Source organism: Podarcis muralis, chromosome 6 (genome assembly GCF_964188315.1).
Source record: "Podarcis muralis chromosome 6, rPodMur119.hap1.1, whole genome shotgun sequence".
Classification (NCBI taxonomy): Eukaryota; Metazoa; Chordata; class Lepidosauria; order Squamata; family Lacertidae; genus Podarcis; species Podarcis muralis.
The window spans coordinates 44,477,566-44,504,933 of NC_135660.1; the positions used below are offsets into that span (position 1 = coordinate 44,477,566).

Genomic DNA, 27,368 nt, shown 5'->3' on the forward strand with positions numbered 1-27,368 from the left:
TAAGAACGGACCTCCGGAACGAATTAAGTTCGTAACCGGAGGTACCACTCTACATTTCAGTAATCCTTGAGTGTCAGCCAGGCGCAAAAAATGGCACCCAGAGGTGCTCGCAAATGGAGAATCTTTGGGCGCAAAATGTGCCTGGTGCCCTGCTAATTTCGAACCCTGGTTCTGCTTTGTTGTTTAACATGTCCCTTTCAGGTGAGATACCACAGTTGTGAAGGTAGTTTTTCCAGGGTGAGGCCCATCCATTGCAATCTGCATCTGCTGACTCCTGCAATTTTTCCAAATGGAAGAAACGTGATTCCATAATTTCTGGTATTGGGGAACTGTGTTCATGCTTTGCCTTCATCCTTGAGAAGGGCTGTAGCTCAGTGTTAGAGCAAGTAGTTTGCTTGTAGAAGGTTCCCAGTCCAATCCTCAGCATATACTGGTAGAGCTGGGAGAGAGCCCTGTCTCCAACCTTGGAAATGGCTGTCAGTGAGTGTAGACAATAATGAGCTAGGTTGACCAATGGTCTGACATGGTATAGGTAGCTTCCTATGTTCCATCTTCTAAGATGGTTGGAGTTGAGCATCCCTACCCCCACTCCCCCAAAAAACTTTACCAAGATTGAACATCAATTAACTTGGCTGTGTAGAACATTCTGCAGTCTCTGGACAAGGATCTACAAATGTAGTGGTCACATAGCAGTGGTGAGTCTATCTCTGGGCAAGGTTAGTGGAAAGTGAGTGATGCTCCTGGGCTCGCTGGGTTTTGGAAGCACTTTGAAGCACTTAGGTTTCTGTGGTAGTTTCTTCTCTATTTTGTTTCTGAATTAAAATCTTTAATTAAAGAGAGAGGGAGAGACAGCACTGTAACAGTGCATAGTACAAAGAAGAGATTCAGCACAGTCAAGACTCAGAGCACAAAGAAGTCAAGGCCATGAATATGACCTATATGCAATAAGCTCTTTCCATAGAGATCTGTCAGGAGATAATAATCATGTAGAAGAGTCACTACTGTTGGCATATGAAATAAAGTGACACCACACAGATTGAATTCACATGGTTATGCCTATCCATTTAGAGCAGGGGTGGGGAATCTGTTGGACTGTTGGGTCCCTGACTGTTGGCCATGATGGGTGGGGTGGGGCTGGCAGGGGTTAAGAGTCCAAGAATATCCCGGGGGGGGGGGCACAGATTCACTAACCTTGGTTTATAAAGAAAGCTTTTGGGGTTGTGGGGGGAGCCTGAAGATTTGCAGACACACTGAATTTATCACTTTTGGCCTATAGTTGAAAGCAGTTGAGACGAAGGAGCGGGAAATAGGGGATTGGGGGAGAAAGGAAATGGGCTTGCTCAAGCCCCATACTATATCCTAGAGTGGGGAAAGGGGCTATGTGTCATTAGATTTTTTAAAAAGAAGCTTATTTTGAGCAGTTCCTATTCTGCGTTAGCTGGAGCCCTAAACAGAAGGACTGTTCAGGAATTGGGATGCGCTACAACATGTTGCAAGTCCATTTTTCCCCTGCTTTAGATGTAAGGGGCTTCCCTCAACAGAAAATGGCACTCCAGGTTTTCCTCCTTTCTTTCCAGCCACCTCTCAAGCTGTTCTTGGGGTTTGTTGACGGTGGGAGTTTTTGGCAACAAACCTAACAGTGCATTTCTATACTAGTTAGTAAATTAAGGGGTTAGGGACCACATAGTTGTAATTTCATAAAGTACAGCTAGGTCCCGCCCCCTCACCTTCAGGGATGGAGGAAGTATTGTCTGTTTCCTGTTCCTCTTTCTCCCTCTCTTCTGTTCAAACCTTGTAAGATGAGCATACATCTGAGGCTAGGACTCGGACCATGTATTTGAGACTTAACTTTCTGTATTTTGCGATAATAATACCTTGCCTTCTGTATTTTGCAATCAAGAATACCTTCTGCTGTAGCATTGAGTGATGCATGAGTGAGACCTGTGTTTCTTGGTCTTTTATTGTATTGCATATGAATAAAGGCAATGCTAATGTAGATAGAATTGCATGTGGTCATCCATTTAGATCTATTTTATGTTGTTTTGTTGCTCAATAAAGTTGCACTGCAAGACTAAGGAGCAAGACCCAGGATCCTTGCAGAGTCTTGCTGGAGCACAACTCTGTTGCTGCCTGGAACCTGAAAGCTGAGCCCCAGCATTTTCTGTAACAGATCCTATAAACACTTTTGGATTGTGTGCTGCTTCATTGGCACCCCTAAAAATATTGCCTCCCCAAGCAACTGCTTGGGTTGCTTGTCCAGTCAGGTGTTCTTCCACATAGTACTGTTTAAGCAAGAGCTGAATATAGCCATAAGTCCCCATGAAAAACAAGAGGCCCTTATGCAGAAAGATGTAGCACAGCATCAAACATTTATTATTAATTTAGATTGGTATTGAAGCACGTCTGAAAGTTTTGGTACTGTTAAAGCAGTAAGATAAACTGTATACTTCTAGTTAAATATTAACTGTAGTAAAATTTATTTCACACTGGCTCACTGTGAATATGAAAAACCAGCTCAAGCTCTACCAGTTCTGCAAAGTGGTCTGAAGTGGATTAAGCTTCAGACTTTTTTGCTGTAAGGGATATTTTCCCAGCTTCACATCATGTCTACAGCTTTGTTGTGAATCAGGTAATCTTTCAACAGCTTTTTATGAAGTATCATAGCATAGAAGTGCTCCAGACACAGGTCTGCCTACGCCGAGATACAAGTGCTTCTGTACATCTTAAGTTTAGTTTTAACTCATTTCTCCACACTTTTAAAGCCATTGTTAATTTTGCATTCAAATTGCCACATCTTTTTTAAAAAATGTGCAGGTTTTGAGAATATTCTATATTCACTAACTGATTCTTAATTTCTTAATTGAAGGTTATAAAACCATAATGTTCAGTTGGGGGCTGTTCAGATCTAACACCATTACTTTTCTCCTCTAGACCTAAAATAACATGTGATCTGTAAAACTAACTTTTAGTTGGTTCAAAAAAGCCCAAAGAAATGATATTGAACAGGTTCCATTTTCTAGAAAATCATGCATATATGGACAAGGTCATTGTTGGTACATTTCTGAGCATATACCTAAGATGTTTTAATGTCCCAAGGCCATACATTTTTGTGATCTCCCTCTTTGTAAGTGGAGCAGAAAGTCTGCCCATAGAGCAGGCATAGGCAAACTCGGCCCTCCAGATGTTTTGGGACTAAAACTCCCATCATCCCTAGCTAACAGGACCAGTGGTCAGGGATGATGGGAGCTGTAGTCCCAAAACATCTGGAGGGCTGAGTTTGCTTATGCTTGCCATAGAGGACTTCTTGTTGCAGCTACATAAATCTTTCTGTCTTTCCCTCCATCATCAGTACTCTGGTGATAAAGTCATAAAGTAGGAGTTTGGGGGCAGATCAGGGTAGGCCTTTGATCTGTTAGGACCCAAAGGTTTCCCATTCACCTGACGTGCCCCCAGAACAGGAAAAGTACACTAGCCCTTGAGCTGGCATATTGATTTTCCTTTCCATTTGTTTGTTTATTATTTCAGTTTCTATCCCACCCTTCATCAATGGATGATTCAAGGTTGGGTAATCAAAAAGCCCAAATCAAAAGCACTAAAATAATTTAAACAAGTAAAATTTAACAACCGTATACTAAATAAACTAAACAATATAATAAAATGGCAGGATAGCAAAATCAAATTGTACTTCATACATTAAATCAGCACAAAAAACCCCCTGAAGAATGGGGAGGAAAAAGGAGGCCTCCCCTGCCTTGTTTTCTCTGCCTTGGGTTCTTCCTTCCCCACTGCCTTCTGATTCACCTGTCCAAATGTAAAATGCAAATGCAACAAATAGACGCATTGTACAGGCACACTTGTCAGGAAGCTGTAACTGGCTGTGGCTGCATATTGTACTTGCCCCTGCATGATGCATGAATTGTTTTTGTTAGTGCGAGGGAGCTGCATTTTAGAAATTAAAGGAACCTATAGTACGTTGCCGTTCTTTGAAGGCTTTTGGGTCTTTATCTATCGTCCCATGACCAGTCCCCTATTCCACAGGCTAGTTTTGGAAAGTGCTTTGTCATATACTCCTGGTAGATGCTCCAAGGGATGTCTGGACAGTACAGAATGTGACTACTTTGTTCATTGTTCTGGAAACCTTTTTAATTTTTGGATCTTTAAGAGTAAAATGGAATGCAGCTGTAGATAGCATTTCAGGGACCACAGGCAGCCTTGATACTTAATTTCAGCTGGAGTCTTAGCTCGAACTTCTGCTAAAGGCTACATGATTTCTTTGAACCCTGTTGTGGGTGAAATAGAGGAGTGCCCCCTTCTGCTGTGAAAGGATGCAGGAGATGTTTCCTCTTTTAGAAACTATCTTAGCACTTTATGGGCACTTTGAAAATGAAGTCAGATGTCTGGCTTTTGAGGGAAGGTGCTAACTCTAACTGGGGTAGTGGGTGTTGGTGGGAATGTTAATGCTGATGCCCATGTCTCTAGATCCAAAAATAGAATGAGTCTCCTTTAGGAATAACACAGCATGTATCTTTGTTTACTTGGGCCAAAGCCAGGATGGTGGTTTTCAGGGGGGAATAACAGTGGGATGGGTATGCTTAAACCTTTCAGAGGAAATATTAAAATAATAATGATGATGATGATTTCTAATAAATTTTAAAGTACTCACTTTATACTATAGCTAACTTGGCTTGCCTTTCATGTTGGGCACTCTGATGCCAAATGTTGTAATTTGGGCTGCTCCACAGCTCTGCAACCACTTGCCTGTATTGTATGTGCATTTAAACCAGGGAATCTATGACATTGTTTGACTACACATCCCATCACCCCTTACCCTGCTGGGTAGGGCAGATGGAAGCTAGATATGTGTTCCTGATGACTAACGACATATATTGCCTTTCTGGAAGACTAGGGAATCTTCCCAGGCCTGAATCTTTCCAAACTTGATCACGCGACTCCACTTTTTCTCTTACACCATAAAGCTTCATGCATATTGATCCTACTATAAAAATAAACCAGCATCACCTTGGTTTTGCTGTTTGTTTTATACTATAACTTAGATTTGCATGGCTTTTCATAGTGCAATGGTTCAGCTGTGCATTTTTCCCCCCCAGGACATAAAACAAAGACTCCAGAAATTACTTCAACACCCATTATATCTCTGCCCTACATTACACTCTGGCAAGAGGGGTCATTGCCATTGGGTGGTAGTTGTTTTCCATCTCTTAACTGTCCACAGAGATGGCCTTCAGGGAGGATTATGTGATGATGAAAAAGTATGACTGACTTGGCTTCTGTCCTAGACTGCAGGAGTATTCCAGGAAGATATTTTGTTGGAATGTTTATTTTATTTTAAAAGTTCTGCAAATGAGGCAAGAATTACTTCAGAGTAGGGTTATATGGTAGTAAATGTTATTTTGATCTAATTGAGCCCAGATTGCCCTCTCTTCAATGATTACATTTTCTGATTCTATAAGTGCAAGACTTGAAGCTGTTAACAACAGTGGAATTGCAGTGTATTTGAAACACACACCATGAGTGGGTCATAAAATTTTATGCCTCAATATACCAAAGTGAAAATATCTATGGGTCCCTTCATCTCAGTGCATTAGGCATAAATTCATGTACCTAATCACAAGCGGGGGGGGGGGGGGTTTGTTACATTAAAAATGAAAACCTTATATGATTTTAATGTAAAATATTCCTACTTGCAGTAGGGTGGAAATCTGAACGCTTGATTGCATTGTCTGTCCTAAGTATCATTTTCTAAATTCTGATAATTTGGGCCACAGTTATAGCTATAGATGCCCAGGCATGAGGATCAGCACTGAAGTTTGGAACAGAAGCCTGCATTATGCAAACTGCAAGTGGGAAATTATTTATCAAGGTGTGGAAAAGATAGGTTCAGTTATTTAGAGCAACTTAGCAGCTGACAAGGCTAGAGAAAGGTGAAATGAGAACTAATCTAGACGTGCAGCAATAAGATGGTAAAGTGTAGAGCAGAATGGTGCTAGTTCAGATTGAAGAAGGGGGATACCATTTTTAATGTTCCCTCCAGTTGTTCCCATACCCTACTGTAACTGAAATAACTGCAACACATTATCCCCACCCCCTTTACCTCTGCCTCTTCTACATCTGTTGTTTCCCTTGTGTCTCTCCTTTTAGAATGCAGAGCCCTGGTTAAACACCATCCTGCATAGATGACACTATATAAATAGCAGCTTAAGAAACTCCATGACAGAAGAAAACTAGCGTAGCAGGGAGAAGTGTTTTAGTCCCGTTCTCTATATGCTGTCCTAACTTTCAACTTAAAGAGCTGGGGTGGGGTTATTGCAGAGGGGTGTTCAGAATCCACCCCCACCCCCCGTAGACTGAAGAGGTACAATCCATTCTACCATATCATCTGTACTTCTTCCTTCTGCATGTAGGAACCTAGCCTGGAAGGTTGATGATGGATGGTAGGGTGTGGGAGCACCATGGAACTGACTGATATCCAGGAAAGTAGAGGTGCCTAAACAGCTGCAGGCAATCTGTGACCTTGAGCAGCTGCCCTGGGCTCATGCATGTCTTGAAAGCAACCGGAGGCTTAGTCCAACTTTAATGTATTTGGGCCTTCCTCACTAACCTATTCCTCTCTTACATTCTAGGACAAAGAGCCCTGCATAGGAATCAACAATCAAAGCTACATCTGTGAAACAGGCCACTGCTGTGGACAGTCTCAGTGCTGCAATTACTATTATGAACTCTGGTGTAAGTTTCTTGTTTTTATAAACAGAAGTGAAATTCTTTTCATAATCTGAGTCAAGGGCATTTCAGTTTCATCCACTTTTGGCTTTATCTAGAGACAAGGTGTTAGAGCAGGTGATAGGTGTCCTTCCCCAGACTGAAACTGAAAATGATTATGTTGACTCACTTCAGCCAGACTGCCCTTGCCATGACCTTTGCTAGAGACGCACAGGGGGAGTGTGTGTGTGTCCTTGCTAATTCTCCAGTCAACCAGTGTACCTTTCTGCACCACCTGTCAGGTTTAGGGGTGTGTGATTTCCCACCCCAGGGGGATGACCCTGTCTGGTGCCTCAAGTTTCTATTCTGTCTCACATGTTATTTAATATCTGCATGAAATTACTGGGAGAGGTTGTGCAAGGTTTAGCTGATGTCAACAGGATGCCCACTTTCTTCTTGGATTCGGGTGAGGCAGCAGAGTTCTTGAACAGGTGTCTGGAGCCAGTAATGGGTGAGGGCCAGTAAAATGAAGCTCAAGTCAGAGATGTTCATGGCTGGTGGGCCTATCAAGCTGGAGTAGATGTACAACCTTTTCTGGATGAAGTTGTGCTCCATCAACACATGGGGTTCATGGTTTAGGTGTATTTCTTGAGCCAGCATTGCTGCTTGATAATCAGGTGATGACCATGGCAAGAATTCTCTCTTTCCAATGATGTGACATGTGCCAGCTATTTACAGTTCTGCAAGACTGACACTTAGCCTCCATCATTCATTCTTTGGGAACCCCTGTTTTAAATTATTTACAATGAGGGTTTGCCTTTGACTGGGGCTGATGGGAGTTTTAATCCAAAGCTTTGGGGGGGGGGCACCAGGTTGGGAAAGGCTGGGGGAAGCACCCAGCTTAATCAGCTGAAAGGAAGTGTGTTTTGTCTTCCTGAAAATGTAATGTTTTAGCACATTGAGCACAGGATTAAGCACCAAAGTGGATTTTAGAAGGTGAACATTTCTTGTCGCCATTCTCGGTACCCTAACACTGAAAGCTCCCTGCCTTTTCATAGGTCTTGCTGTTCATTTTAACTTTATTTACCACCTTAACTTGTGGGAAGGAGTCATGGGTTGAAACAGAGAATCTCTCTTCACCTGACATGCTTCATGAAACATGATGCCATGTTTTAGCTGTTGGGAGTGGTTACAGTCAACAGAGTTTTCTCCTTTTGAAGAGCAAAGCTGATGGGAAACCGAATCAGTGGTGTTTGTTATGGGGTGGAGGGAAGAGTAAAATACATGATATGTCAAGCAGGTGGATTGGGTTTAAAGCTAGATGGTGCTAGCTAGATCCAAGTTCAATTTTGTTTTAAGATGAAGCGGGCATTGAAATATCTTGTTGCCAAAATCTATTGCTAAAACTCTTGAACACTTTGTATTGAGAACTAAAAATTAATAAAATAAACAATTTTTCATTCTATGAGCAGGGCACATGGGGGGAAGTGGGCAAAAAGCCCTCTTGTGCTTGCACTGGCTTCCACTAAGTAGCAGGGCTCATTAGTTGGCTCCAGCCCAATCTTTGTATCTGATTTTATTGTCTTGTGTCTTTTTCTGAACTTGATGTCTTGGTATGGCGTAGGTTTTCCGTTTGATACTGCTGTTGAATAGTTTAGTCTGAAATGGAAAATACTGGGGTGCGGGGGAATCTATTCCTTGTCCATGTTTGAGCGAAATTCCATGTGACTTCCCTTCCTAACTAAATTTATAGCAGTTACAAAAAGATGCACATCTGGTAAAACTATATTGTTCAGTACCATGCAGGAAAAGTCATCCAAGTGGGAAGGTGGTTCTGTTTTGCCTTCTGCTGTTTTGCATTTTGTGATAATCTGCTGTAGAAATATTCATTCTGTCAAATCTGGGGCATGTTAATCAGTTTGAAAAGTACCAATTGGCCCACTCTTGCCCTAGACCCTGCATCCTTCCTAACTCACTGGGCTACCTGCCTCACTGATTCCCCTCTCCACTGTCTTCATACACAGAAATTCTTCCCCTGCTAACCGTCATTGATTGACTGATTATTTGTTTATTAATTTACACCCTGCCCTTCCTCACAAAGGAGCACAATGGCAAGTGGTAAAACAACAAAACATCATAAAAACAATTGCAATACAGATGTAGACTGGGGAAAATCTCAACTTTAAAAGGCTTGTGGAAAGAGGAAGGTCTTCAGGTGGTGCTGAAAACACATCAGAGATGGCTCTTGTCTAATATTAAAGCAGTTTGAGCATTTAACTTGAGGAGAAAAGGTTGTGCCTACTTTGGGGTGTATTTATCTAAAAGAAAACAAAAATCTGTGCTTCTCTTGTCCTGCTTACAGGTTACTTCCTCCTTTTGGAGGTAAATGGGAAAGGGAAGGCAGTTTCCAGTTCACTTAAGCAAGTAGCTTTTTGGACTTTTTATAACCTTGCTTGGAAGTTCCAACAGAAACTAGTCAGAGAAGAAACTAGCCAGCTTAAATGTTTTTTTGTTTTATAATTTATTTTTCTCTTGCTCTGACCTTCACACGTTCTCTTGATATTTATTCAGCTTATTTATGTAATAAGTCTGTCCACAGGGATTAAAGGTTGCATTCTAGCTTCATAAAATAGGCTGCCCAGATTTCTTGGTTTTATGCTTTCTTGGAAAAGGCTGTATGCCCAGATCAGCAAGGGAAATCCAGAATTCTGGCTGGGTCAGACACATAACTTCCTCATAGCGGATGCTTTTTTCCCTTTCTCTTTCCCTTTTTTCTTTTTCTTTTTCTTTTTGAGTGTCCAGTATACCTAGAAGACTCCTGATGGTGGCCGTTGTTTAAAAATAGTCCCTGCTAATTGACAAGTCACTGTCCTTGTTTAAACATAATGCTAAACCAGCTCATGTAGAACTCACACCACTGTTCCTACCCAGCATGGCTACAAGGAAGAATTCAAAGATTTTGCTTCTGTTTTAGATTAAACACATCTTGTTGTGATATCTGAATCTGAACCAACTATAGTTAATCTTAACAATGGTATATTGAAACAAGCTAACTTAGAGCAGTAGTTTAGGAACCTGGCTTGTTTAAATAAACTATAGCTGACATTAACCACCTTTTTTGGGGAGAGAGATGTTTTAATGTAATTTAAAATTTAACAGAATACAAAAAAAGAAAAAATACAGTTAATGTCCTTTGTATGCATTCACAAAACAAAGATTCAGAAATTGTCTGTGGACAAATGCCAGCTCTCTCGGCCTGAAGCAAGATGAGCACCGCACCCCATAGTCGCCTTTGACTGGACTTAACCATCCAGGGGTCCTTTCCCTTTCCCTTTTACCTTTCCAATGAGAGCACACCTCATTCAGTTAAAAGCCATATCCCTGGGAGAAATGTACCAAACCCAAGAAAACATGTCTTTTGTTGATTCCCATTATTAAATCAATTGGGAGTTGCTGATTTAGGATACCTCATCCCTAGCATGCACAGTTAATTATTTGCAGAATCTTTTACTGTCACAGAATTCTGTGGAAAATCATGATTTAATGCATCACATTAACCCTTGTTGAATCTAGATAAAGTTTCAAGCAGGGATTCAAGGAGTCCAGTATTTTCCCTAGCTGTGAGGTTTAGGTGTTTACTGCTGAGGATTCTGTGTTCAAGCCAGCAGTGTTATTAGAGAAAAAAGGAACAGTATTGAAATGCTGCTGTTGGTTTCCCCAACCATTGCACAACATAAATACCAGTGTTGACCAGCCTTTGCCAGGCTGCTACCCTTCAGGTGTTTTGGTGTACAACTCTTGTCAATGTCAGTCAGCACAGCTTGCAAAATATCTGGAGGGCATGAGCTTAGCAGAAGATGGTATTGACTCTCCCAGGAAAACTTTTTAATAAAGTGTCCACCTTTCTCATACAGTCTCCAATGTGGGCTTCTGTTCCTGGTAACACTTGAGAAACTGAGGTACATCAGAGCTGAAGCATTGGCTTGCTCTTTGAGAGGAAACTATATACAGCCCTTCCTCCACCAAGAACACTGATAATATTTAGCGTTTATTAAGTGTTTCAGAGTATTCAAAGCTCTTCATGATAGATAATCTTTGCGACAACATTGTAAGAGGTAGGCCAGCATTATTTCCCCCATGTTTTAAAGTGGGCTGGGAGTGGTTTGCATAAGGCAGGGGTGGGGTACTTAGGCCTGTTGGGCATCCCCATTTGGCTCATGAGACTTCTGAAAACTGACAGTCAGCTGATTGTCAAGGGCTTCTGTGGATCTATCAAAGCGCTCCCTAAGATAGTGCTTCAGAAGGGGCTTCTGCAAGACCCTTGTAAGCAACGAAGCTACCTGATGTCATGGTCATTTCTGGTGACTGACAGCTGGCATACTCCACCCACCTGTCAAACTTGGCCTGTGAAGGGTCGATGAGATAATACTCCTGTCCACCAGTCAAATCCAGTTCTCCATCCATGCCCTAAGGCCATAATTAGCTGCGTACATTTCTACCTCAGTTGCTTAGCTTAAGAAGGCTGCCTGCAGTTCAGCAGCTAATTGCCGAGGGGAGATTTGAACTAGGACCTTTCGCAGCTCAGTTCCAAGCACAGGCTCTTAGTAGCTGCCCCACACTTCCTCTACACTAATTCTCAAAAATGTCCCATTTCACCTTCTTTTGGGCCAGATAGCCTGAAGCCAAGGCCATCACCTAGCATGCTTCTAAGGCAGGCAGAGAAATGATTTGCTACATGTTTTGGCTTAGCTGCAATGAGGTTTCCTGCCAATAAAGCAGTGGCATCTACCCAAGTTTACTGTGAACTCTAGGGCAGACTATTCTGTTCCTGCTCTTGAACGCTAAAGGGGAAAACATGTTTTCCCGTTTTGCAAGAGTAAAAGGCACTTTCCTTTGTGAGATCTTTGCTTGGATTCTTGCCACTGGGGAAACATAGAAATATATCCTTCTGGTTGTTGTATCCCCAAGGATCTATAGGACAGCAACACATGCAGTTTTGAGCACCATAGACCTTCCCCTGGTCTCCTCAAGAAAGGTGGTATTGTATTACAGTAAAGGCTGAAAAATTCTCATTGACAGTATTGGGAGAAATCACAAAAACTAGGTGGGGATTTGAGACATGGCTTGAGCCCCTGCCTGCCTCCAAATTGCTGCTCCATTGCTCTCCTCCTCACACAGCCTCCCTCCATGTTCCCACCTTGCCCTCCTTCTAGCCTTTCTAAAAAAATTAATGAATTCTGAACTCACTGGAATCTTTCATCTTGGAAGCAGAGCAAGCTGTGCAAAATAAATGTAATACAAAGAAGTGCTAAATTTCTATTATCTAAGCATACCAGATGAATTATTTTCCCATAATTTGGCTGTTGTTGTTTTGTTGAGATCAGATACATAGCCCTGGCTTACTGGTTCCTAAAGCTGACAATATTTTCTGTGTTTGCCAAGGAAGTAAACTCCAACCCAAGACAGCACTTTATTTGTACTTGCAGTCCAAAAGAGTGGAAACCATTTTAGTATCTTCCAGGACCAAGTTATATGGTTGTTGCTAAGGCCTAATGCTACTCCGTGTCCATAGATGACTAGAGCAATGGCAGCTTTCTGTTTCTGCCATAAGTTCAGGCGGCCTTTAACACTAGTCCGTCCGTCCACCCCCCCCCCAAAAAAAAATATCTATGGGCTTTGCACTGTTGCCTTAACATGGAATTGAGAAGGAAAGTAGTGACAGAAAGTGCTATCAACTGGTATAGGGGTTTTGTGCAATTCTTGCTGATTTGGGCTTGCCACTGGCACTAACCCTGCTAGATTATCTAGTTGAGATTCCTGCATTTCAGGAGGGTGGACTAGATGGTCCACTTGGATCCCTTCCAACTCTACAATTCTATGATGTTTGAACTAGCAGGTTTCAGTACAGAGATTAGCACAACCTCCATGTGGGTAGCAGGTGGGAACGTTTACCAAAAAAAAACCCCAGCACCCCACTCTTTGGAAACACCCTAAGATTGGAAATTGATGGGCAGGGATGATACAAATTGTAGTCCAGCTACCTCTGTTGTATATTGTCTTCAGGGATTTTGATGCTTTTTAATTTGCAAGGTTTCTTGGCAACACAGGTCCTTGAGGTGTTTTCCTCTTGATAAGCTAAGCATTTTCCCATTGCCTCACTGCCAGCTGACTGCTGTATTCTCCAGAGACCCTACTGTTAGCACTGTGCAATATCTGCATCCAACCATTCTTAGAAACTTGCAGATTTTTTTTTTTGATTTTTTTATTTAGCAATTCAACAAATAGGAAATCTTGCTGACTGGACAATAGTCATCAGGTGTCTTTTAGTTTAGAAACATCCATGTTAGGATACTGTATTAATCTTTATTAGAGACATTTATACACCAACTGTTAACTAAGGGCAGACTAGAAATGTGACCGTTTTGTTATACAGTCAGTTCAGAATGCTGCACATTTCTTAAGGTCTGGGATTCCATGGTAGCCATGATTATAGCATTGAAGAAATGAACCTATGCTGCCAATTCTCGAAGTAGACCAGTATAAAGTAAGCAGCACATAAGCGGCACACATGATTACAGCATGGCAAACAGGCAGTGTTCTTAGGGTGGTGTTAGGAAAAGTTATTGCACACTTTAATGACGATGTATTTTAATGATGTTGTGTAATTGGTATTTATATATTGTAAAGTACTTAGAAGCCCATTTGGCACAGTTGTATGTTAATTAATAAAAGTAAATTCAATTGTTAAACAATACACAACATATTCAGGTATTTAGTGTAGGGCTGTGGTCTGGGAGTTTCCAAATTTCTCCTGCATCATACTGGCAAAGTTTTTTTTACAACATTGCCTCAGATTCCTCTCTTCTGTATTGTGAATGAAACCAATGTTTGAAAGTACATGCACACAAAGGTGGAACAATATAACATGTGGAAAGAGTTGAGAGGCTTGTTTCAGTTTGTGCAAATGATCAATTTTAGTTTCTCAAGTTAATGAAGCATGTCTGATTAGATAAATAAACTTTGAGTTATGCTGTTTTTTCAATAGATATCTTATTTAGGTAGGTAGACCAGGATATAAATTTTAAAAGGGTGAGTAAATTTGACTATCTTCAGTTACTATGACCCTTGCAATGAAGTGAAACAGTACCTATTTTAAAGTGTAACATCAATATGTCTTTTAAAAAAGAGAGTAGCAAGTTATTGCTTCTCAGTTCCAATATAGCAGGGATGTAGTCTTCAAACATTGTGGGACTACAACTCCCATCATCCCTCTCCATTGGCCGTGTTGGCTGGAGCTGATGTAAGTTGGAGTCTAACAACATCTGGAATCTTGCAAGTTTCCCATCCCTGCAACATATAGGCACGTTTATTTTCTGAATGTTTTTATAAAAAATATTTATTTTGTTTCTGCATGGTGCTGTTTATAAGTTGATATAGTAAAACTTGAAAATGGAATCCATCATCATTGCAGCAAAGAAAAGGAACTTTCTTCCCAACGAAAATATACTTCGGCTGCAATTCTGTGCACATTTACATGGGATTACTGTGTCCCACTGAACAAATAAATATGCACAGCATTTTGCTACATAGCATCTTAAGTACAGCAGCTTGCAGAGCTATCTCTAAAATCAGTTATATTTTAAATATTCTAATAAAATGAAAGCATGTGTAAATTTCATAAATATGCCCAACAGTACCTCTTGGGTGCTATGTAATATGTTTAGGTTTGGTAAAAGAGTACTGCATATATTTCAATTTCCATAAAATATAAATGTTTGCTTTTTGTTTTACATTGTTTAGAAGATTGGTGGTTCTTCTTCATGCCTCCGAAATGTTTGGACACTTTACATCTCTGGGCGGGGCTATTCATTTTGTAAGTCAGCCATCCACCAGGTGTCTTTTGGACTGCAATCCACCTGCCCCCAGCTGCCATGGCTGTACTGGCAGGAGCTAATGAAAATTGTCAGTCCAAAACACCTGGAGGGCAGTTGGTTCAGAAAGGCTGCTTCAAAGGAAGGTGCTTCTGACCTTTAAAACAGATTTCAGTCCTGCATTGGTAAAAGCTGAGAATGCTTCCAATATACGAGGGAAGAAAACAGTTGGAGCAGATGGGAAGAAATGGTCAGGGGTCTTAGAGAGACAAGCATGCAGCCACTATTCTGAGATTTGTGCCACCCTTTACATACTTTTTATATCTTGCTATCAAAGCAGATGTTAAAATTAAGCAGTCTTCATGTGTTACATTTTCCAACATGGAGCTCAGGGCCATATTCAACAATGTAGTTCCACTAGTGGGAGCCAGCAGAAGGGCTCCTGCCAGCTCAATAGGGCTTCCCCATCTCCCCTGGACCCCCCCCCCCAACAGCACATAGAGGGAGGAGAGAGAAGGTCATTTTGTTGTGTAAGCAGAAATGCTTGCGCTGATGAAACACTTGTTTTAGCAGGACGTTGAATTATTCAGTCTTCAAGTTCGAAAAAGAAATGAGTTGCAAATAAGCATAGGCTGAGGGTATCCCTATCTTAATCCACTTCGATTGTGGACTCCGCTATACAGCTGCAAATAAAATGTTTTAGATTTGTTATGCCTCAGAGGAGAGGGACCTCATTTCATCCTATGGCGAGTTGCCATTAGTAGAACAGCAGGAAGTTATAAACAGGCTTGATACACTCAAGCAGCAACTTACACATGTACTTCAAGAGAAAATCTCCTCAAATCCTGGACATAGCAACCTATTAAATCAAAGGAACGCAGTTATGAAGGGGCTAACACCCCAGAAACCCCTGCCAAATACTGGGACTCCAATAACGGATGATTTGGCAGTCTGCCTGGCGGAAGCTCCTCATACACCGTCGCAACGCAGACCCCCTTCACCTCTACTAATAGATCTGCAATCAACTACCTCGTCCTCCGCCTTAAAGAGCAACGCGCCAAACACACCTCATCCTGGTAATCTGTCAATGTCCTATTCGTCTATGCCTGACCTGGAGTCTTCAATCAGTGCGGTCCAGTCAAATGACTCTATATCCTCGTCCTTTGCCAGTCAACCTCTTTTGGTAGAACCTCATTTATCCGCAACCTCTTCAAGCCAATATATAAACGTTAAGGAAGCCACTGTGCAAAGAGACAACTCAGGTTTTATTGAAGACCCTGCTGGTCACATCAATCAACTCACCACCCCTTCGATACCTTCGGTAGTACCTCGCCTGGCGCTGTCTCAGACCCTTGGCAATGTCCTTCCCACCAGCAACCAGAGCAATTGACTAGCACATAGTCCCTCCTCAAATTGCTTTAATGTGCTATCCTGGAATGTGGCGGGATGGACGTCCAAACAGGATGACGGGGATATGAAAGAGTTTTTAGCGAAATTCCAGATTATGGGTATACAAGAGACCTGGTGCTTAGAATCTTCACCCCCCCCCCATCCCTACCGGGCTATGACGCCTTTGTGATTCCTGCGACCAAAACACATTTGTATGGGCGCCCTAGTGGAGGCCTGGTAACATTTGTTTCGCAGGAGCTTCAACTTAATATCTCTCCTATCTTTTGGTTAGAGAGTAATTACATTCAAACTTTGCACATCACTAACAGCTCGCTTGGGGAATTCTTATGTGTAAACCTGTACAATCCATCTACCTACTCCTCTTCTCATTCAAATCAGCTTTGGGAGGATTTAAGATTTATTCTAGATAAATCTGGGGCTGAATTTCCAAAGTCAGAGATCCTTATAATGGGGGACTTCAATGCCAGAATCGGAGCAGATATAAGCTTATTCACTGATAAGTCGCAATTATTCATAGAAGAGGAGTGGTTTCCTACGTGGAATTCACATGACAAGACCATTAATAGGGCTGGCATCATACTGCTGGAGTTCACTATAAACTGTGGGCTGCACAGCTTGCACGGCACACCCAAAGATTGGTCCGGGGGATACTATACTTTTCTAGGATCTAGAGGGGCAAGTGTTATAGATTACATCTGGTCCTCCTCAGCATTTAATGATGAGGCATATTGTTTCAATGTGTTCAACAGAACCGAAAGTGACCACCTTCCAATTGCCATCTCCTTCCACCACACACAGCTGGGGCCTCCCAGCTCACCACACCTCCAGGATTCACTGACCTTGGCCCCCGGACGTAAGAAGTGGGACATCTACCTGGAGCAAGACATAAAAGTCCTCCTAAATTCCCCTGAGATCCTAGCCCTGAAAGCTCAGCTGTTAACAATGAATGTGAATCATTTCTCAATTTTCCAGCAAATTCTAGCCTACTTGCTCCCTTCACTTACGAAACCTTCCCGTGCGATTCTAACCTGGAAGAATCAAACTTGGTTCGACCAAGAATGTAAACAGTGCAGAAGTAGGCTTAGATTTCTTCAGTCTGACATGAAATCAGACAGCACTCAGAGCAAAATCAGGGAGTTAGCCCAATTTCGTTCATACTACAAGAAGCTGCTCCAACATAAGAAATTGCTCTTTGCGAAAGAACACTGGACGGCTCTGTCAGTGGCCATTAAAACCCGTGACGACAAGAAATTTTGGAATTTAATTAATGCAGGTTTAAGACCCCCCTCATTCATTGTCAATAACATCACAGCAGCCAGCTGGCACTCTCACTTTGCTCAGCTGTATTCCGCCCCAGCTTCCGACGTAAATGTAGTCACCACTCTTCCAGCATCTGCCTTGCCCACCTGGGAGCCAGTCTCCCCAGAGAGATGTACTCAACTAATTAGCATGCTATCAGGGGATAAATCCCCGGGGGAGGATATGATACCACCTGAGGTATTTTTATCGAACCAGTCGTGGTGGGCCCCTATCTTAGCATCTCTCTTTACCACCATTAATGCTACTCTTAAGATTCCACCTAACTGGAAACAGAGCATAGTCATCCCAATACATAAAAAGGGGGACCCACAAGATCCGCGTAACTACCGACCTATCAGCCTGTTGGACATATCATACAAGGTTTACTCTAGATTCTTGCTAGAGAAATTAATCGAGTGGGCAGAAGAAACAAAGCTATTCCATCCGGAACAGGCTGGCTTCCGTAAAGGTCACAGCACATCTGGCCAATGTCTTGTTCTATTTACCCTGATTGATAAATACCTAAACAGGTTCAACTGCAAACTACACATGGCTTTTGTGGACCTGACCTCCGCCTTTGACTCCATTCCCAGAGATAGGCTATGGCAGAAGCTTAGTTACACCAACATAGATAAGAGACTCCTCCTCCTTCTTATGGAAATTCATAATGACATATCGGCCAGAGTAAAATTCGGCCCTCTGGGAGCTCTTTCTGATTCTTTCCCTCTGAATAAAGGGGTCAAACAGGGCTGCCTCTTGGCCCCTTTTCTATTCAATTTCTATATCAATGACATCGTTACAACTATGAAGGCCCTAAATCAATCTGCCCCCTCCTTACAACAGCTCAAGATCCCCATATTACTCTATGCGGACGACATGGTGATACTGTCATTAACCAAGCTGGGCTTAAACAACACGCTCAGAGGGCTCATGACATATTGTGATACCAACTCCCTTAAAATTAATTTCGCCAAAACCAAAATTCTTACTTTTGGCACGAAAACTCGGAAGTCACTCTGGAATTTTGAGGGCCATTCTATTGAATATTGTTCAGCATTCAAGTATTTGGGTATCATTTTTCAGCATGGGCTTAGCTGGTCAGCTCACCTAAATACAACCATCCTGGCTGCCCGCAGAACCATCAAAGCCTTGGAGAAATTCTACTATGCAAAAGGCGGCCAGCTGGTTCCACCAATCAGAAAAGCATTTATCAGCAAAGTCCTCCCGATGTTACTGTATGGGGTTGAAATCTGGGGGTGGAATTTAAAAACACTACAACGGCTGGAGATTCTACAAAACTCTTTTGCACGGAAGGTACTGGGTCTCCCCAAGGGCTCGGTTGCAGCACAGTTAAGAACAGAACTGGGCCTCCCCTCCATTGTTGCGAGAGCCCACATTAGAATTATTAGCTTTTATTGTAAATTAATCAATGCCCCAGGTTCCCTACTAGCCAGGCAAGCCTTTTTAACGTGTTCTCAAAGCAATAAATGGTCCAAGGCCATGGTGACTATTACTGCACGCTACTCTCTCCCAGATCTTGACTCGCTGTCCTCTTGGGACAAACATAAAATCTGGGCCTGGATTCTTACAAGAGACGAGGCCATGGACCGGGCACAGTCCACCTCAGCTCGCCTCTCCATGTGGCTCCCTAAAGTGAAAGTGGTAAGATCACTTGCCAACTACTTGATAGACCTGACGGAGCCCAATTTGAGAAGAGCGTTTACTATGGCCCGCTTCCATTCTATACCCACGGCCTTCCTGCAGGGGATTTACTCTAAGACCCCTATTACCCAGCGTCTATGTCCATGCACAATGAATGAAGTAGAGGACTTCATACATTTCTTTTTCTACTGCCCTATTTATGAGCCAATAAGATCTAAGCTCCTCCTTTTGATCCCGTCCACCATTACATCTAAGGAAGACTGTTTGAAATCGCTTCTTGTGGACGCAAATCCCCAAATTTCACGTGGGGTGGCAATCTTCATAGTGCAGGCTCTGAAACTCAGGGCTACTCTGACAGGGTAGCGTGCCCTAGACCTGGACCTGTTTTAATTCTTTTATTACTTTTAACTCAATATGCCGAATCTGTTCTGGGGCCATTTTGTGCTTTATATATATCCGCATATTAGTTTTTGGCGCTGGCTACTATATCTTTGCATTATTGTCTTCGGGTAACTTAAATGTCACTACGCCAGCCAAATCGCCTCAATTTTGCTTGGTTGCTTGTCTCTAGTTTGTCTTTTCTTTTTTTTTGTATTGTCTTATTTTGCTATGGCTGTTTGCTAATGCAATAAAGGTTTGAATTGAATTGATTTGTTATAAAGTGCAATATACAAATGTGACACTATATGGCAACAGTGAGCTATGCCAAATTCAATGTATTTTCCAAAATGTTTTTTTAAAAAGCATTTTCACAGTGTTTTTTAATATGTGTGTAGATTCCACCGTGGTCAAAAAGACACATTGGTTACATTATCCCAGTAAACAAATAAAACAGTTCTTTTTTAATGGACTTGTACACTCTGTTAAGCCTGAAAAAAATTCAGTAGCTTTTGGCAGGCTAAACCTGGGATATGAAAGCAGCTCCTGTACCTGTAAAATGTGTTTTATCTGAAGTAGTCCTGCAAACTAAATGAAAGGAGAGAGAGACAGAAGCCTTTGGTACTGAAAAAACATGTAGAACTTTAATAAAATGGCATAATGCCTTACATGTTTCCTTGGGGGGGGGGAATCATTTTAATTAGGATTGTAAGGTCTACTTACCTTTTTATTATTAAAGTCCCACATATTTTTTTCAGTATGACTTCGAAGCTTGACTTCCCCTCTCTCTTGTATTTGATGATGCTTCCCACCCCCATATTCCCACTCTTCTTGCAAAGTTGGATGCCATCCTGAGAATCTGTAAGAAAACAGGGGTGGTGTTCTTCATCAGAACTAAACAGGCTTCCCTTCATTTACGCATGTTCAATTCACACGTGACCGCACATACGCACAGCCCTGGAAACCCAGAGGTGGGGTGGGTGGGTGGGCGAGAGACCTGAAGAGCCTCCAGCTTGCGAGGAGACCCTCCCTGGAGCCCAAAGGGGATGTCCTCTTTGGGCTCTGGGGAGGGTCTCCTCACCAGCCAGAGTTGCAGCTACTGCTGCTGCGCTTTCCCGCATATCAGCTGTTAGCCAGAAAACCCCACTGTGCCTCTAGCTTGCAAGGAGATTTGCCCTAGAGCTCAAAGAGGACATCCTCTTTGGTCTCTGGGAAAGGTCTGCTCATGACCTGGAGGTGCAGTGGGGTGCTCCCCATTTGTGCACATTTCACCTATGTTCAGGGGGCCAGAATTTAACCCCTGCATAAATGGGGATTTGTCTGTCTACTTAAGCATACGGTTGCAGCTTTCCTGTTGAGAGTGTAGTAGCTTCTAGGTTATCAAGTTGTCAGTGCAAAGCAACTGCGCAACGCAGAACTCACACCTGCATTTAGGTGGTTTGGCAATGACTGACTCAGATCTCATAATGGTACCTCCTTGTGTCTGCTGGGGTTCAAGTGCTTTGGTTCCCAGGACCAGTCAGATGTAGAACCATGTAGCAGTCTAACAGATAAAGCTCCTTATAGCACCTTAAAGATAAATCAGTTAATTGCTACATATATTAAGCAAATCAGGCACATTTCCTCAGACACAGACTTATTCAAAATATGCCATTCATCACTGGAAACGTGTGGGGCACAGTACATGTGGGAATTGGTTTGTAAGGTGCCATGGGTTTCCTTTTTTATGTTCTTAGCTGCAGCAGAGTGGTTCAGCTGCTAATCTGAGATCTGCAACAGGCTGGGAGACGAAGGCAAAATAAAACGGCACTTGCAGTAGTAGTTGGGATTCAGCACTGCTTTCTCGCACCAAACTGCTGTTCCCATTTCACACATTTCTGGCTTTGCACTCAAAACTGACAGTTTCAGCATTTATTTGCTGCCTTTTAATGTTTTAATGTTATCATTGTTTTACTTGCATAGTAAAGTGATCATCACTGTATCTTGTGGGAGTTAGTTCTGTAAATTAAGTATGCATTGTGTGAAGAAGTGAATCTGTCAGTCAATTTTATTGGATGACCCAAGTTCTGGGGTTATTCAAGAGGGAGAAAAACATATACCTGCACACTTTTTCCACACCATGTATCCCTTTATAAACCTCTTATTCCCCCCCCCCCCCTTTCTAACCTAGAACTATTTATTTTTTTTTTCAAAGAGAAGGCACGAAAACACTCAAGGATGGTGTGAACTACAGCCAGTGAGGGACATGGCTATGAAAGGTCCCTAGGGCCACATTTGACCTGTGGGCCTGAGGTTCCTAACTTCTGAAGCATATATGGGAGATTAGGGTGAGATCTCCTGAGTCTGTGTCTCTGAAAAGTGCCTCTCATATCCTGTTACGGTGACCTGTGCCAAGATTGGCAGTAGGTGCACACTTGTTTCAAAAGGCCAGCTCAGTGGCTTCATAGTTTTGAAACCTCTTTCTCCTGAAGAAGAAACACTCTTAGTAAAATTCCTCTTCTCTCTCTCCCCCCCCCCCCCGCCTTTTTTATTCTTGATTTTTCCATAGGGTTCTGGCTAGTATGGACGATCATCATCATACTGAGTTGCTGCTGTGTCTGCCATCATCGGCGCGCCAAACACAGACTTCAGGCACAACAACGGCAGCATGAGATTAACCTGATTGCCTATCGTGAAGCTCATAACTACTCCACCCTGCCATTTTATTTCCGTATGTACTGCATGCAAGGAGCAAGCTGCCTTTCAAAGAGCAAAGAGCAAGATGTTGGCATATTGGGTGGGGGTCATGGACGCAACAGAGATTCACAGCAAAGATGGTGGGGATGGGTGCAGAGATGTCTGCTGGTGGCTGGAGAGGACCATGTAGTATACTGCAGTATGCTGGGAGACTTCACACGGTCCTTCTTGTCACCTTGGCTACGCTAGCTTGAAGCACAATCACAGATAACTCTGTGACTAGTGGGGGCACAATCTAAATCTTGTGGATAAATTTCTGGGTCACAGAGAGAGAGAGAGATTTGAATTCGTTTCCCTCTGAACATTGTAGAGCAGTGCTTTCCAGTGCTTTCCAGCTCTAGTGGTTGGTTAGACTCTTAAAAGGAGGAAGTGGATTGACAGATTTCTTCACATTTTAATCTGCGCAGTAGCGGCAGCAGTGACAAGGCTGAGATTTTTTTTTAAAAAAACTTCCCACACCTTTTCCTCTGCAGCTGTCACAACATGAGTGTCTCTAAGAAAGAGGCACCACAGAATAGCTAATATGGTGGTGTGGCAGAGGGGCAACACACCCAAGGTCTCTTGAGTCAAGAATAAATGTAATGATGGGTGATGCTACTTCATTTTGCCCATGTCAATTTTAATTAATACTTTATTACTTTAAAACAAAAAACAAAATAAAAACATTAGCCACCTAGTAGAAGGCAATGGAAAAAGAGAAGTAGGACAACTGAGAAAATGCTACATAGAGGAGAGAGAACCATCTCTCTCTCTCTCTCTCTCTCTCTCTCTCTCTCTCTCTCTCTCTCTCTCTCCTTTTGCACAAAATCAGGGGGAAGACAATTTAAATCAGCTCCCAGTTGACTCTGGGATGTAACATTCCTTAATTTCATAGGTCCCTCTGAATACTACACACTGCTTTGCCTTAGTTTCTTCCAGCTGTAACATATGGAAAATGGACTGCTTCCTTAGCCAAATCAGGATGGAATTTTTATTATTATTAATATAATTTGTTGAAGTTAAGTCCAAAGTGTTGTTAAATTACTTTCAATTGTGCTTTCTGACAACATTTATAAAGTTGGAACTATTTAGGTAATCTAGAGGTTAACTTGTCCTCCCTGCCTCCCCATTTAGGATTTTTGCCAAATTATTTACTACCTCCCTATGAGGAAGTGGTGAACCGACCTCCGACCCCTCCCCCACCATATAGTGCCTTACATCAGCAATGCGTTCCACCTGGCGGCGGCAGTGCAGCACCAGATACAAGAAACCTACAGCCAGCCCATACAGGCTCTCTGTCAGGAGCAGGAAGCAATAATGGAAACACGGACAGCACTGCCTCCTCCAGCACCGGGAGCCCCGAATCGTCCACCCTGCTAGCTGAGCGATCAACCACCAAAGCAACAAGTGGCGAGCGAAGGAACTCCAGCAGTGGGGCAGAGTTGGAAGAGACGGCCAACCACGCGCCCTGTTCCGACAAGGAGTCAGAGTGCAAGGAGGAACTGCTTAAGGATTACAACTCGGAAAGCTTAGACCACAACAACGCCTTCTCCGATGCTAAAGACAAGACGCCGGGCAGACACCGAAGGTTCACCGGTGACTCGGGCATTGAAATCTGCATCTGCAACCAGGGCCACCATGATGGTGATCTCAAGGAGTTGGATGGGTTCATTGATGATGGGCCCATGGACTTCTGCGATAGCTGCAGTGGCCACCCTCCCCATGGAGATGAGGAAGAAGGGCTTTTCAATGCCCCGGATGAGCAGCATCAAGAGCACAGCCACCACCACCTCCCCCGGCAGCCTGTTTGTGTGCTCCTGAACACCATAAACGAACAGGACTCGCCAAACTCTCATGCCAATACCTCCCCCAGCTAAAATAAGCAAAGCGAGAAGGGATATTCTACAAAAGGATAAACATGACTTCAGCCAAAAACAAGTTGGTTCAGCTTTTTCTTCAGATGTAACTTTGGGAATAACCCCTAAATAATAGGTATGGAGGAAGGGGCAGAAGCTTCTGGGCTTTCCCTGCCTCCCCGCCCCCCCCCTTAATTGCCTCCATCTGGTTAGGGTTTAGGATTAAGAGTGAGATCATTTTTATACATATAACAAACGAGAGAAAAACTTTTCCTATTGCTGATTTTGGTGACGGTTTACTTGGTTGGTTGTTTTCTTAAAGGTTTTCAATACCTGCTTTATTTTATTATCAGAAAGACTTAACTTGACCCTGTGAGAACAAGGAGTGTTCATGTATCTCTTCCCCCTCCCTCCTCTTTCCCAGGCGTCTTCCCAGAAGCCGGTGGCATTTGAGGGCGCTGGCGGTTTGCCCGGTCAGTGCCATTGAGGGGTTAAAATGAATCCCCAGAGAGATGTGGGTGGGCTTTGGGGTTTTTTTCCTGAATTGATACAGTGCTGTACTCTCTGGTGCATTGTTGGTTAGAGCAACCCGTAGGACTTTTTCCCCCCTCTTGAAGCTGGTGACTATAAAGGACCAGTTTCTTCCAGAAAAAAACAAACTGCTAGCCTGAAACATAGCAGTTTATGCAAAAAGCGGGTTGTGGATGGTGACTTTAATTTTATTTTTATTTGGGGGAAAAAGAAAGGCAAATGTATTCCTTCAGTTGATGACTATGAGTTGAGACTCCTGGCAGAGGACCTGCCTTTTTCCAGTACTGTGGTCTCTAAATCTCATTCAATAGGTGTGCTACAATGCAACAGAACAGGGACTTTGCAACTTTAGGCCAGCACGCTAGTTAAAATGACAAAACCAAACAAAACCAAACACACACAACAGGGCTGTCTTTTTGGCCAGCGTGCCTTCAGGTTTCAGCGATGCTTGTTGAACAAATGGAGGCAAGAACTCCATCCACTGCAAAAGGATAACTTGCAGCTTCAATGTGGAAGACCTGTGCAGTATTTTTCTTTTTTCTTTCTTTCTTTTTTAGTCCACAAGTTTAGCATGATCCTAATGGTGACCACTTAAAAGGATAGAGTGTCTGTGTTTCTCTCTCTTGATACGGCAACAGGCTACTGTATAACGTCTGTGAGTGTGTATGTGTGTCTGACTGCAGTACATGCATGTGTGTTTCCTACTGGTGATACGAAACTTGCTGCTGTAAGACTGCAAAAACAAAACAGAAATGACTGTTGCTTTGCTTTAAACAAACAGTGGAGCTTTTGTTAGTAACAACCCCAAGGGGGAAGGAAAAGAAACAAACTGAAGCAGCTGAAACTAACATTCCCTGGAGCGTTCCTGTGGAAGAGTGCAAGCCTTGGTTTCTATATTAGGTGTGATAGAGATTTGTTTTCCCATTTCTTTAATTACGGTTGTCTGGGTCATTTATGTCATAAAATAGACTTTCAGATTTGATTGCTTGAAACCAAAATCAGTTTGAAATATGATGTAAGCCCAAATATAATGCCTTTTTTCTGATAATCCATGGACTGTGTCTCATTTTGTTTGGGGAAAGATAGAGCAGTTGAGATATATCATGACGAAAGAAGAGGGTTGGGGCTTTATTTTTTTGCACTTCAAAGTGAACTTAACTCATGTCCAGAATTATACGATTAACACGGTGAGAGCACATCTTTATGTTTCACTATATACAAGGGAGGTGTTGGTGCTCCTCTCCACTGACTTCCTTCAAATATCGCCTGTGCCACAGGTAGGGAATCTGTGACCCTTCAGATGTTACTGGACTACAAGTCACATCGTCCTTGCTCATTGGCCATTCTGGTTGGAGCTGATGGGACTTGGAGTTCAACAACATCTGGAAGGCTACAGGTTCCCCAGCCCATGTCCTGCCAAGGCAAGGTGACATGCTCCTTGCAGAAGATATTAGGGTACGCTTAAAGGGCAGCAACAATCCTGTAAAGACTCTAATTTACCCAGTGATCTTCATGACTGAGGAGGGATCTGAACCCAAGTGAAGTTCAGATCATGCTATCTATGACATCACACATTTAGATTTTCTGCTACCCAAATGCCCTGAGCCATCTCTGCCTACATAAAAAGAGCAAATTATTTGAGCAGAGCACTATCCTAGTAGCTCAGGGGAAAGGTGGATATATTACTGTGCATGTTCACTGCAGACAACAGCCTACAGCAGACCAAAGCCTGATAACCACTAAAATCATCACAATAAGGGAGATGACAGCTCCTAGGAACAAACCCCTTTGTCCCAAGTCCTCAGCTCTCCTGAGTTTCAACCCCTCTCACAAAACCAACTTCTATTTCGTGGAATTAAGCTCACTCTCAGATGTGGGAAAACCTCACTCTATATCTGCAATCCAGTTGGCACCTTTCTGCATGCCAGATGGAGACAATAAGGCTTTCTGTTCTTCAGTTGATATTTGGGTTGCTTTTGATGTTTTCAAAACACATGCAGGAGCTGGGTGGAACGTTGAGCACTTGCAAATTGTGGTTGGGGTTTTGAGACACATCTTACCTTGCTGCTGGGTCAAGACACTCCTCAGTGGACTTAAAACCTTGGGAACCCCACACATTTCCTTATGCTTACATCTGCAGCACAAGGATGGTTTCAGATTTTATAGAGCTAGTACATGTGTTCCAAAGCAGATTCAATATGTGCTCAAAGCTTTCCATGGGGCACAAACAGAGAAATGTCAGAGTTCCATGTTAAAACAGAAAAATGAAACTTCCTGAAACTCTCTTCATTGTGTATTCAAACCCTGCACTATCAAACTGCTGCAAACACCAGATTCTTTGCCCAGGAAACCCACTTTCTGCACTCAAATTACATGGTGGAAATTAAAAAAAAAAAAGTATGTTTATAGTTCCATCAAGTTGCTGTGTTGTTCCATGTGTCAGAGCTATGACCAGGTTCCAATCCAGACCGGGGTTTGTTTCATCTAGCTGAGGTTCCCTGAGACTCAGGGGTGGGCTTAGGGTTGAGTTCTCATTTTCCCAGCAAGGATAACAAGCCACTCTCCCTGTATTTTTGCCAGGTTGCTGTAGACGTCATACTGTACGTCAATCATTGGAGCTAATGTTGCACACTCCTATATCCTTTCTGCTCCTGAAGAAGATAAAAGGGACAACAGGAAGCTGTGCAAAAGTTCCTTCCCCAGATCGTTTAGAAAATGCTACTTGCCTGTTTAAAGATATATCCCGATCATGGTTAAAGGAAGAAAAAGATCCTTAAAATCCCAGCTTTCACACAGAAGTTTTGAAATGTAGGGATCCTGTGTCTTCTTATTAGCTGACTTATTTTCCATTGCATAAAAAGCCACATGCAGCACACATCAGTTCTTGGTTTACAAGCCTGATTTTGGCTGATTGCCAAACTACATGCTG

The 27,368-nt window shown here is 42.6% G+C and overlaps 1 protein-coding gene across 4 annotated transcripts in view; it reads left to right on the top strand.

Annotated features, from left to right (window-relative positions):
- WBP1L (WW domain binding protein 1 like) overlaps window positions 1–25,487 on the top strand; it is a 50,812-nt gene extending 25,325 nt beyond the window's left edge. For all 4 annotated transcript variants that reach the window (XM_028730420.2, XM_028730417.2, XM_028730418.2 and 1 more), the window contains exons 2-4: window positions 6,642–6,744; window positions 21,886–22,047; window positions 23,187–25,487. In XM_028730420.2, coding sequence (XP_028586253.2) covers window positions 6,642–6,744; window positions 21,886–22,047; window positions 23,187–23,929 — 1,008 coding nt within the window. In that variant the 3' untranslated portion in view covers window positions 23,930–25,487. The remainder of the gene's footprint in view (window positions 1–6,641; window positions 6,745–21,885; window positions 22,048–23,186) is intronic.
- Window positions 25,488–27,368: the final 1,881 nt, after the last annotated feature.